This window comes from Choristoneura fumiferana, chromosome 27, assembly GCF_025370935.1.
Source record: "Choristoneura fumiferana chromosome 27, NRCan_CFum_1, whole genome shotgun sequence".
Taxonomy (NCBI): domain Eukaryota; kingdom Metazoa; phylum Arthropoda; class Insecta; order Lepidoptera; family Tortricidae; genus Choristoneura; species Choristoneura fumiferana.
Window position 1 is genome coordinate 5,429,178 of NC_133498.1, and position 13,331 is coordinate 5,442,508.

The 13,331-nt window shown below is 38.8% G+C and overlaps 1 protein-coding gene across 1 annotated transcript; it reads left to right on the top strand.

The window, feature by feature from the left end:
• The first annotated feature begins 3,078 nt into the window (after positions 1 to 3,078).
• Positions 3,079 to 13,054, top strand: LOC141443588 (uncharacterized). The gene is made up of 9 exons (XM_074108910.1): positions 3,079 to 3,285; positions 4,839 to 4,968; positions 5,406 to 5,516; positions 6,010 to 6,145; positions 6,648 to 6,733; positions 7,491 to 7,700; positions 8,220 to 8,421; positions 11,689 to 11,774; positions 12,171 to 13,054. The coding sequence occupies exons 1-9, from the start codon at positions 3,199 to 3,201 to the stop codon at positions 12,368 to 12,370; spliced, it is 1,248 nt and encodes a 415-aa protein (XP_073965011.1). The 5' UTR covers positions 3,079 to 3,198; the 3' UTR covers positions 12,371 to 13,054.
• Positions 13,055 to 13,331: the final 277 nt, after the last annotated feature.

Genomic DNA, 13,331 nt, shown 5'->3' on the forward strand with positions numbered 1-13,331 from the left:
CTTCGTATCTTGCCGTCCCGCTGACGCTTATGTTATTTAATACGAGAGTGACAGGGACGGTACGATACGAACTTCGATTTTCAAATTTCGTAGTAGCCCCCCAGAAGACGAAGCAAAATGCCTCCCACCAGGTGGACTGACGACATCGTGAGAGCGGGCCGGTGGATTAAGTGGCGAGTTGGTCGTTCATTGGGGCGTTGAGGGGGAGTTGTTTATCAGTGGATTATTCCAGCTAAGCTAATGATGATTCATCAAACTGCTTAAAATTCGCATGCATTGTATGAAACCTTGTAAGTTTTTAAGACTTAAACATAAGAAGTTATTTATGTCGTAAGTATGATATGTTTGTTACAAAATCTAGATTATTTGAACACAACTTATTTGTTAAGAGATAGTGTCAAAGTAGTATCTTTACTGTTGTTTACTGAATTCAAACAATGTAATTAGGCGACTTATCATGAAGGTTTAAGTAATAATATGTGTGTGTTTAGTAAAAGAGTTACAAGTTTGGGTGTATTTGTCTTAAAACATCTAAGTCTATTTTGTGACATGGTTGAATTTTGGTGGCATTGTACTGAATTTTCTGAAACACGATTAGTAGAAAATTACAGTTCTAATAACTGATGTGTCAAAGGAAACCTTCCAAAATTTTCCGATCCAATGGTGTCACAAGATAGTAGCGATGCTAACGCCATCCTGTATCGAGTAGAAGAACTACATGTTAAACCAAACGAAGATTAGATCATCCAAAGCGGGTGGTGGGGGGAGCCGAAACGATCACCGTGCTCTCTACAAAAGATGAACAAAGATTACTATTAATTTTAGCAATTTATACTAAACAATTAGTAATTCATGTTGGACACTAGTGTTTTGGTATATTGAACAGTTATTATATGAAGTGAAGTACCAAATAAATTTGGTATGTACCGTCAAGTGCAAAAATATGTATACCTACGCGACTTTATGCACTTAACATAAAAGCCGTGTATACATATTTTTGCAACTTTGGCCACCACACCATTTTAGTTTGGTAAAATCAACCAAAATTCGTGATTGGATCAAAACCAACCGTCAACTTAAGTTACATTTAGTCGGAATCGGAATCTGATAAAGTTTACCTGATAACATCCGCCTAGAAACTGACAATAATAAATTAAAAAAGGGTCCTCAAAAATCGTTAGAAACTCTTCCATAAGAGTAACATAGTCGTAGCAATACGTACAATACAATACAATACAATAACTCTTTATTGCACACCAACACAGTAAGCAGTACAGAAAACACAGGTATATAGAGATTTTACAAGGTAAGCAATAGGCGGCCTTATCGCTTCAGAGCGATCTCTTCCAGACAACAGCTATAAACATTTATTCAATTTTAAATTAGGTACTTACATTACACTTTATATTACTTTATGTTCTTAAGAGAGACTATCCTGCAGACATACTGTGGAAACAGTGGAAGGCTCTGTGAAAGAATGTTTAATAAAATATTTTCATTCATTCTTTCATTCAAATCCAACCTATGTAAGTAATATTGTTGTATTGGTGTTTTGTTGTTGTTGTTATTGTTTGGCCTACGTTGCCTGCGCATAGCGCCGCCTCGGAGACTCCGGTTCCAGTCTTTTAAATACCTAACTTTTGTTTAGTTCCGCGTATGACCTAGTCGGAGGCTGTTAATTTTCCAAGTTATATACACTATCTATAATTCCTGTCCAAACCTCATCTTACCTAACTGTTCAAACAGTGTGTTATCGCTAGATATCTCGAGATCCCTGAGATAGCTGATAGCGGAGCAAACAGCGCTGGTATGCGGCACAGAATCATGCATCATAATTGGAACAAACTTTAATCAACGCACAAAACACCTATGTGATTTCGTGTTAAATAAATAAATTTCGCGGGACACTTAAGACACCAATTGATCTAGTCCTAAACGAAGCAAAGCTTGTACTACGGGTACTAGGCAACGGATAAACAATACCTACCTTATAAATATACTTATAATCCAGTAATATTAGGAGATTCACTTCGGAATGAGAGAAAAGTTTCACAAAATCTCGTGTCCGCGTAGTAAGTTATTCAAGGTCAAATGCCAAAAAAGTCAGTTTTTCGCGATTATCTCGGATTCTATAGCTCCAGTGATGTTAACAAAATTGTAGAGCATTCAATTTTATACTTGATATACTGATGAATACATACTTAAATAATACTTTAATTCATGTGCGGAATTACATTTGAAATTTACTACGAGCTTTGCGGTGAAGGAAAACATCGTGAGGAAACCTGCACAAACCTGCGAAGCAATTCAATGGTGCGTGTGAAGTTCCCAATCCGCACTGGGCCCGCGTGGGAACTATGGCCCAAGCCTTCTTGTTCTGAGAGGAGGCCTGTGCCCAGCATTGGGATGATGATGATGACATACTTAAATACATATTAATGTCCAAGACGCGACAACAAACATCTGCATCTGCCTCGACCGGGGATCGACCTTGGGACCTCAAGGTTCTAACCACCGGCTATCAGGTCGTCAAAAAATCATCATCTTTTTATGGTGATGAAAATGCGCGTTGTGCATCCAGCGCTGTTCGGGGAAACAGAGGGTATATAGGGCTTTCCCTCCAAGGTGGATATATCCACTTAACCCTCAGAAGCTCCCTCATGAACGAATAAATAATTATTCAGCAGCAGCGAGGACACAGCAAAGAGCACACGTTAGGAATTCCTATTATTTGAGAGAGCAATTACAGTTCAGAGAGGTAATGCGGCCAGTATCCTAGGGTTGATGGCTGTGGCAGAAAATCTCAACGTTCCTACTTTTAGCTTTAGTTTAGTTTAAATCAAGATTTCATTTTAGTTTAAGTATATGGATAATACTTTCTTATAATATTCTTATTGTATAGCTATTATGTAAATAAATGACTATAAGATACATGCAGTTCTCTTTTAACAATACTTCTGTTAATTATAAGTACCTATAATATTCTGCGAAACAAATACTTACTACATTAATGAAGCAGGAAAGTAGATAAGATTAGAATCTCTCTATCATGCATTCTTATAAATACTGGGTTCTTTACCTATTAAAGTATTCTGTTTTAATATCTAATTGATACGTAGGCAATTAAGTTCCGATATTGATAGCATAGATAAGCTAAACAAATCAGTACGAAATGGTCTGTGGCTTGCTAAACAAATAATGGCAGTTTGTTTTACTTTTTTTCTTTTGTTTCTAAGTTATGGAATAGTTAGTGGCCAGATTCTGTGCGAAGATGGATTTTGTAGGGTAAGTTCTTTTAATTTTGAATGGTGAGACTGACCAGGGATGGATGGATATGGGATGGATATGACCAGGGATCGTAAAATGCGAGCAAAATCCCTAACATTCCAATTAATTTTTCTCCCATTTTACGATTCTGAGCTTAAATAACCTTAATGACGAAATGTCGTAATAATGGAAAAAAATGGTCATTCATAGAGTCATGAATTATGACTCATAGTCATAATTTAATAAATCATTTTCACTACTGAAGGCAGAGGAAATAAAAGTGAATTAAAACGTGATTTTTCGAATTTCCCTCGGGATAAGAAAGTAGCCTGGTGCTTCTTATGCCAAAGCAAAGCTGTGGGCTTAAGGGTCATTGAGAAAATACGTAGTCTTTCGTGGCGGAAATGGCTTCCAGTGACGTTCTGCATAGCCAATTCGTTAGAGAACCTGACACGTATTTGACATGTATTTCAATAGAGGGCTCTCTTTCAAATTATACAACGCTGTGTCTCATGAACATCGCGTGACGTGTTTGTGTGGATTGTCCTTAAGACGACGACCTTGAGCAGCATCACTCTTCTCTTTACTGTTGGTGTTTATCAAGAGCGAATCCAGGGAGGGGGGAGGTAGTAGGGGTCATGTCTAAGTGAGTTTTGTCTTGTGACAAAAGAGAAGAATTGATTTTGTTATCTGATTGCGTTATTTTACAATAAAAAGTTAGGATATTTTATTTGGGAAAATATAAATAGAATTGGACCATGTGACCCCCCTCTGGTCATAATCATAAAGCTAGATCCGTCATTTTTTTTAAAACGAATTGTTGCTTAATAGCCTCTGCAGGGCTACTACGAAACTCGAAAACTCGAAGTTCGTGTGGTGCGGTCCCTCTGACACTTATACTATTTAATAGGACAGCGAGAGGGACGGTACGATATGAACTACGAGTTCCGAGTTTCGTAGTAGCCCTGCAGATGGCTTTTACAGCTTACCGGAGAGAGGGCGAGCTGCCAGACGGGCCGCTCAGTGAATGAACCACTTGACAGGCGAAATATCGGTAGATGGCGTTAGTATCGTGACGTCCGTTTGACGTTACGGTCTTGCTTGCAATGAGGGCTACCATTTTCGCGCTCACCAGCTGGCGCCACTATAGAAAGACAAAGGTCCTGCCTGAAGTAGGTATAGTGGTTAGTTATTACGGGCGTGAAAACAAAGTTTACATTTAAAACATATGTAATACCTTAAAACTGTACCATAAAAATATCGAGCATGCCACAGTGCTGCGGAGTCCCGTTTTGTTCGGAAAAAAGGGAGGAAAAAGGTTTCCGAAAGACAAAACTGTCTCAAAACACAGAGATTCGTTGCCCCGTGACGCATATTTGCCATAACAAATTTCAGGTATTGCAAAATATTCACAAAATAATCCTCTAGCGGTGAATTCATACGCGATAGCTTTAATTGGTTCATTAAGTTATACGATACTAACGCCATCTAGCGATATTTCGCCTGCCAAGTAGCCCTCATTGATAGATGCCTTATAAGGTCCTTGGTGTTTATAGCGCGTTAACTTACAGTCATACAGCTTCGACGTAGGCTGCACTGAGCCGGCGCAGCAGTGCCGTATCAACAACGCCACGCATGCGGGGACATGGCTGCTCTCACCCACCATCTGTAACTGCTGCGACTACTGCCTGCCTTTCATTGGTGAGTCACTGTCATCAGCCTGTATCTGTGTACTGCTGGAGATTCTTTTGCATCTGTGGAGATTGCCGGCAGGATTTTGTTATACCTCGTGAGACTATTTGAAGCCGCCATAAGATGCTATGGTTTGAACTGAATTAGTCACTGTTATAAAGGATCCGGTCTGTGAATTTAAAGCTACCTTAGGCTGTAGTAACATTTTTTTTAAGTGAGATCCCCTGCGGTTGTTTGTTCATGCACACTTGCGGCTTGCTAGGTTTTTTTTTCAAATGCATTACATATCATGAAACATACAATTACAAGCAGGGGGAGGGGTAGGCAGCTGAAGTCTCCTGTCTTGTCCCCATAACTACCTGATACGCGCCCATGGTTGTTGGTGCTCATGTCCTCTTCCCATTTTACCCGAAGATGATGCTAACAATGTCGCCATATGATTCCAGTGGAAGGCGACCACTGCAGTTTGGGAGGTCCTGGTACGGGCACGACAGTTGGCCGGTGCGCGGACGGCCTGACTTGCGTAGCGGAGGATGATGGCAACTTTTGTAGGCGAAGTGAGTATAATAACTAGTCCAGGCCCATTGGCGTATCTAGGGTTATTTTCCAGGGGGGGGGAGGGAGGGGGGGCTGGCCTGGATTTTTGTGTGAAGATATCAGTATTATAGAATTTCGAATTAGTAGCCCAACATCCTGGGGTGGGCACTAGACCATACTGGGGTGGGCACGGCATTACATCCTTCTTCATTCCTTCTACGTCTCAGATATCCTTCCAATACAGCCACCTATTATTTGTGTTTTAGTTTTAGTTAACAATTTTACCTAACATACTATGTAAGTACCTTTTAACTAACACCTAATAGGGATCGCATGGTCTGATTTTTTTAATAGCCTATATGTGTTTCCCACTGCTGGGCAAAGGCCTCCCTTCTTGACCTCCACATCTCCCTATCCAGAGCTACATCCGGCCACTCGCACAGTTCTGCGTCCAGGTTCTCTGAAATAAACGGTTTTTATTTTTTAATTATTTTATTTAACACTGTTTTCCAGTGGACTCCAAATGTCACGCCGCGCAGGACGAATTCGACGCGCGCCACGAACTGGGTCAGATTGGTGCGCTCGAGCAGAGGCCGACTTGTGATGCCAAGGGGCAGTTCATGCAGTTCCACTGCGTGCCAACACAGACGTAAGCTTATCATAGCGCCATCTAGTATCGAGTGGGTTTACTACGCCTGCGATACTAGCGCTATCTAGTATCGGGTAGATGAACTGCTACAAGTAAATAACGTGTTTCTTGTTAGAAAAATATAAGTGTCCGTGACAGATGTGAAATCTCGCTGAAAATAGCGTCTTTTCCTATTAATAATTTCCTCTAGATAGTATAGTTCGCAGTTTTCTATGTAAGTTTGACGTGGTTTATAAAATTTCAAACCATTTTTCGACTACTCCCTGGCTTCCTGGTAGATCCGATTGAGCTGAAATTTGGCATACTTATGTAAGTCCGGTGACAATACAATAATTAGGTAGTGAAATTTTGGTGGGATTTGGTTTTTGAATTTTGGTGTCCAGCCACGATCGTCTCCGCGGGACGGAATGGAACTCTTCAACATTTATGTATTAGATTGGACAACAATGCACGTGTATTCAGAAAAAAAAAAAGTGAAATTATTAGCAGGACTTTATTCCAGGTGTTTCTGCCAATCGGAAGAGGGCGAGCGCTTGTTTGGTGAAGTACTTCACATGGGAGCGGTGACCGAGCGAAACATGCATTGTGGTAAAGTTAGAAAGAACCTGTAGTTAGCCCTACTCGATAGGTTTGAATGAAAAAAAGTTTTGTAGACACAATTTGGCGCCAAAAATCCGCCATTTCGATTTTTTAAGAATTTCATGTGGTCGTCGTTGAGTAGTTACCTACATGCATATGGGTTAAACACATAACCCTCCTTCTTCGCAGTCGGGTAAAAAGGTTACCTCTTTCTTTCCAAAACCACAATTTCCACTGCCGCTAACAATCCGCTCTCAATTGTCTCTCCTTGTGTAGTTGGAACTCATGGGCAGTGGTGATCCTTTCCCATAAGATGACCCGATTGCAAATTTTCCTCCCTTAATAAAATAAAAATAAAAACAATATTGGTCCTACATATGCATGTTTTATAACTAGCCTGTTACCCGCGACTCCGTCCGCTAATAATTCGTTTATCGCTGTCCCGCGGAGGCTCAAACTAGTACACCTAGTTAGATGGGAAGTGAACAAACAAACAGACTTACAAATATAGCATTTATAAGATTAGTGGGTTACTACAATCTTACACTAGTGGGGTCAAGAACATCAATAATAACTTTAAACTACCAATTCTTGTATATTCTCGGGATCTCGGAAACGGCCAACGATTTCGATGAAATTTGCTAAGTAGGGTTTTCGGAGATGACAAATCGATCTAGCTTGGTCTTATCTCTGGAAAAACGCTTATTAATGAGTTTTAGCTCGGTCGCCCAGGTACTAATATAAAACGATGATAATTTTCCCCCAGGTTGCTCTCGTCTTCACGACAAGATCAGACGCTCCATATCACCCGGCGTTCCCCTCCCCGTCGTCGGTTTGCGGTGCACGTCGGACGGCAATTTCAATCCTATGCAGTGTTTGGATAACGTCTGTTATTGCGTGGACAGAATCACTGGGGTTATACAGGGTGATGAGAAAATTGATCTTAATGAGTACCCGCTCTCGGAGCTGTCTTGCTGTAAGTATTTTAAATACGTGCTATAAGTACATGTTTATAGAGTGATAACGTATAAATTCTTTAGTTTAAAATAAAAAGAAAAAAAAATGTTTTTAAAATTTCACGACTGTTAAAATAATATCGAAAAACAGTTAGTTATATCATTTTTACGAAAATCCCTTGACTAAAATATCGAAAGAAAAAAACCAACTAAAATATAATTATGAACAAAGAACCTCTCACCCTAAACGCACATACCTTCTCCGTTCCGTCGTGGGTTAAAAATAGAAAATACTTATATAGTGTTTTTTTTTTATATTTGCTTCACCAAATCGGAGCAGAAGAACATGCTTATTTTCTATTCAACACTAGATGGCGTTAGTGGCGCATTTGCTGCCCAATGTTTAACTTTAGTTTTATTTTCTTTTGTTTTTATATTGTTCCGTTAACTAAACATGAACTACAAATTCAACCCACTTTTTTACAAGCTTTTATTTAACTTGCAATATTCGTATGTAATGTAATGTATGTAAATTTCAGATGACGCAGACCTAGACTTGTTTCCATCCAACATTGGGAATCCCCCTTACAACTATACTTCACCCTGCTTGGAGAGCATGAAAGAGAGGATAGAGTTCCTCGTGGAGAGTGAGCGAGACGGGTGGAATGTGGACTTCTTCAGTGAAATACCGGAGTGTCTGCCTGATGGGACGTATGGGAGAGTGGTTAGAAGGAGTGGATCGTAAGTATTATGCAGATCTTGCTTCGATACATAAGTTAATTACGTCAGATAGGTATAATACGTTTTGGGGGATTCGATTTGTAGCATTTGAAGATGGCGGATGTAGACAATATCTAATTTTGCTATTTCTGTTTCTTTGGCTAGTTTAGTATAATTTTGATAGTGTTTTATGCGGCGATTAACCTGAACAGTGAACATTGATCCCAAAATTCTATATTGCTCTCGTGTCTAACATTTTTTAATGCGCAAGTGGTCTCCACGTGGTTTCTGGAATTTTACTATCAAGTTGCAAAAACTACAATTACCGTACAACGTCCCTCTCAAAGAGAGTTTACCTTGACACTGGCGAAATTGTCCTATTAATTAGGACAGAAAAGCCATATTTCTGTGGCTCCAGTGAAAAGGGGTACATGTCGAAAAACCCAAGTTTACAGGAGACGCAAAAAACAGTTACGCCCGAGATGATTCAAACTTACGTTCATTACACTTGTATATTTACATATACTAATAAATGTGGTATGTTAAAGGACTAAATTAATTGCGCTCTTTCTTATGGGAATGTTATTTTTGCTCTTGATCTATTAGTTTATAAATTAACTACTTGTATCCAAAATAGAAGTATAAAAATAAGTGTAAAAAGGTTCAAGTGGTTATATATATCGCTATTCACCAAGTTTTCGTAATTTTATACGAAGTGAAAAAGGGTACGCATCCGGAATGTTTTTTGTAGTACATGTATAATATTATCCACAGAAGACTAGCTTACGAACTAATGCTGTAGAAAATTATTGCATTTTTCAATTTATGCAGTTCTTTGGACTTAATTACAGACATAACAGACATGTAGCCTTTTGCACGTTTTTTTTATTGTGTTTTTAGTTATAAGTAGACTTAAATAATAATGAAAAATTCAAATGCTACTTTTATCCAAGTTGAGTGAATAAAACACATATGAAAGTATTTAAATATCTATTCAAAAACGCTATAAATTTTTCAAAAATCTCACATGCAAACATAAAAAATGCCCGTTTAAAACAAACTTAAAATTTCTCATCATTAGTATCTAAGTATGTCCATTCAAAAGACGTTAAAATAATATTAAATTATCTTGTAACATACAGTTACAAAAAACATGTTATTTATTAATAAAACTGAAAATCTCTAAGCTAAGCAGCTTGTCTTCTGTCGGTATCAGTAGATGCGTATCGACAGTTTCATCATTGCAGATTAAATCTTTGTAAAGGTTAATCAGCAGTATGAAGGACATTAAGGGCTGTTCCTATCTTCGATCCACAGCACGCTAGATCTCGCAGGTCGAATACTTAAAGCTCCAGCGGGCATTAACTGCGAGATTGCATGCTTGAACGAGGCCACGAATGCCTGGCTAGCTGGACCGAGTCAAAATCTCCCGTCCAAACCACATAGGCAAAGAGCCTGGGATACAATAGCCTCCGTCACCACTTTAAAGGCATTAATAGAACCTTTAACAGGCAGGGACCGGGCCAGACTGTTAGCTGTGTCCAAGCCAGAATCTGGTTACTGGCTCCATGCATACCCCTCGCCCAACACTAGAACTTTTATCGACCCAGACACTACGCATAGCTGCTGGTCTAGAACCAGGTCTACGCATAGGGCTGGGCTGGAAGTTGGGATCTGCGAAAGTAAGAACTGTGTTTCTTGTGGGGCTCCAGTGGACTGTCTCGGCCAACATGGCCTCTCCTGTTCCTCGGGCGCCGGCCGACTGTCCCGCCACGCCACTCTCAACGACATTCTCAGAAGGGCGCTCGTTAGTGCCAACGTTCCCGCCGCTCTGTAGCCCCAGATTGTACGGAGCAATGGCAAGCGCCCTGACGGAATGTCGTTGGTACCCTGGAAGACTGGCCGTGCGCTGGTGTGGGACGCTACCTGTACAGACACCCTGGCGGCGTCCTACCTAACAGCAACTACCAATCGTGCGGGGGCGGCGGTAGACGCCCGGGAACGCCTCAAGGTCACAAAATATAGCTGTCTCGGCCCCCAAAATTATTTCTTTGCTTTCGGCGTCGAGACTCTAGGTCCTTGGGGTAAGAGTGCGCTGGAACTACACAGGGAGCTCAGCAATAGGTTAAGGGAGGCAACAGGCAACCCTCGCGCCGGCAGCTTTCTCACGCAAAGAATCGCAATCGCAGTTCAACGCGGGAATGCTGCCTGCGTGATGGGCACCATGCCAAGAGGCCCACCTCTCTTTTTTAATTAAAGTTTTAGTTTTAGATATTTAAATTAAATAATAGTTTTAGTCCTATGGATATTTTGTATTTTCTTAATCATTCTTATTAAATGATTGGTGTCAAGGGATATATCTTAATTAATACCCTTAAAATTAATGCAATGTGCAATATTAGTTTAATAATAAAATTGGTGTAAAAGGATATAACTTAATCGCGTAACCGTCGACTGCGCAGCTCGCAAGCGCGTTCTCCCTGCACAAGTCAGCGCACACGATTGTGGCTCATCCATGGCTCCCCACTCACCCGCTCATTCCCCCGCGCAAAGACTTATATCCTTTTCCATGTAAACTTTTTTATATTCGATTTGTGAAAACGGGCGCAGCTCGACTTAATCTTATATTTTATTTGATTTTTTTGTGTAAAGAGATTGAACTTAACTTGTATCAATGTAAACTAAATAAATCTGTTCTTGTTTTAGGGGTTCAAGTGTGCTTAGATTTTTTTACACCCGCTATATGAAAAAACAGCACGTACAACTAAATTTAGATCATAAATCACAAACAAAACTTTAGTTAATAGAAATACAACTTGACAAATACCCTCTGTTGCTAACTTTTTTAAGGCAGTTCTACCCTTGACCACCAGAAAAGTCCGTTGTTTTAAAAGATATCTTAGATCCGTTTACACCAATCGATGCGTTATTTTTTTTTGTGTTTTTTGGTCTATATAACTCAATTTGGCCAAATTCAGACTTGTACCCTTTTCACTGGAGCCACAGATTTTAAAAGAGAAGAAGAGAAGTAATACGTTTTGTATGGAAGCATTGGCTACTCTCCATTATTATTATGTTTAAACACTTCGTTTTTTTCATGGACCATTTTCCTTTTTCTCTGACGAATATTCAGGCAAATACTTCAACGCATAACAAAACTACTAACAATAATGAGTGAGTTTAATTTATTCGTTTAGATTCGCTATTTTCAGTTTTCACGCGCCGTAGAAATTGCTAAAATGTTAATGTTGGTATTTGGTAAATCTGTCGTGCGTTTTGTTATTGTAGTAAAATATGCGTGGACGAACGCGGGCAGCCGATTCAAGGTTACGAAGCTATGCCGGGTACAGAAGAGTTCAATACAATGAATTGCAGTAAGTGCACAAGATGAAATACAACAGAAGAGGAATAAAAAGTTTACTTATGTTTATAATTTCATGTAATATCTTATTTAATTTTCACTCTTAATGGGCTAAAAATTCTTATTTAGTTTATCAAAAAAGTTTGACATTTATTTTTTTCTTTTGCCTATTAAACAAAAAATGATGGAGATAATTATATTGAGTTGAAGTTCTGTGTGGCGTCACGCCGTTCGACACTTTTTTAACATGGTGGCATGAAGTGTTATTTTTGATTGATTCACAAAAGAAAAAATACGTGTCCGATATTTTCTGTTATATGATATGGACTAAATAATTTTTTTTTCCCAAGAAACTACCTGATTGTACCTACATACCTACTAAAATTAAAAAGATAAATGTGTTTTTCAGATTGCGCGCTAACCTCTCTACTCATGGACTCAATGAATGAGAAGCCAGTATGCTGCAAGAACGGTAACTTCCGAAATATACAATGTCGAAGAGGCGCGTGTCGCTGCGTTGACAGCGACGGCCGACAGGTTGGCGTCGAATCTAGTGACGTCACTCAACTTCAGTGCTATAATGGCAATCGAGATTGGAGAAGTTGTTAATGGAATATGAAGTTTAGAGTATGGCACTCTAAAGTTGACCCCAAGAATTGTTTTGAATGTTTAGACAGTAAAATTAAAATCATTCGCGATATTTTTGAATTAAAACTACCATGAAACACAAAAATAATTATTAACGTGCCAGGTGAATCACGACTATTCATAGGAGTGCGATATTGTTGGATTATTTTTTCTCAGTATAGTGTCAATTATGAATAAAACTATTACTAGTCAACGTATCGATTCATATCATGAATTGTAGGATTTGTAGGTACATAATTCTCCGGGTTTCATGTGCCAAACTCCAGGATAAGTTTAACATTAGACTGTGATACTTCAAGGAGCTCTCTCATCTTAAAAAATGGGCTTAATTTAATATGAACAATGGTGAACAGCCATAAAATAATCATTTTGTCGGTTAGTTATAACTCGCCACTATGAGAAGCACAAGCCTATTTGCGTCAGGTAAAATGATTAAATTGCCACTGTTACTTAAAACGGACATAAATCTTTGTGATTTCAAAAATGTGTAGCTAGAAACCAAGGATGTATCACGGACGGCTTGAATTTGTTGTCCGCATTATTTATCTTGTAAAAAACATGCAGCAATTCAAATAGTGTCATGGATTATTTTCTTTTCTTAACAAATTAGACTAATAAATGATCAATTAACCAATAAAACAATTATTCTTTGTTTTATTTACAAATAATTCAAACAACCCAGTCATTCCTCCTTTCTTCCTTTAAACAATTCAGTTATTGAATTGAAATACATACATAACTATAAGTAAAATAAGTAAGTAAACAAACCTTTGTTACAACTTTGTTACCTTATACAAAAATATCGTAAGCACATGGAAATAAAAACTCTGCTAAAGTCAAATGTAAAAACATTATATATAATTGTTAACTGGCTTAATATCATGTTAATTCAATTAAAAATTTGGAAATATAGCTCTATCGT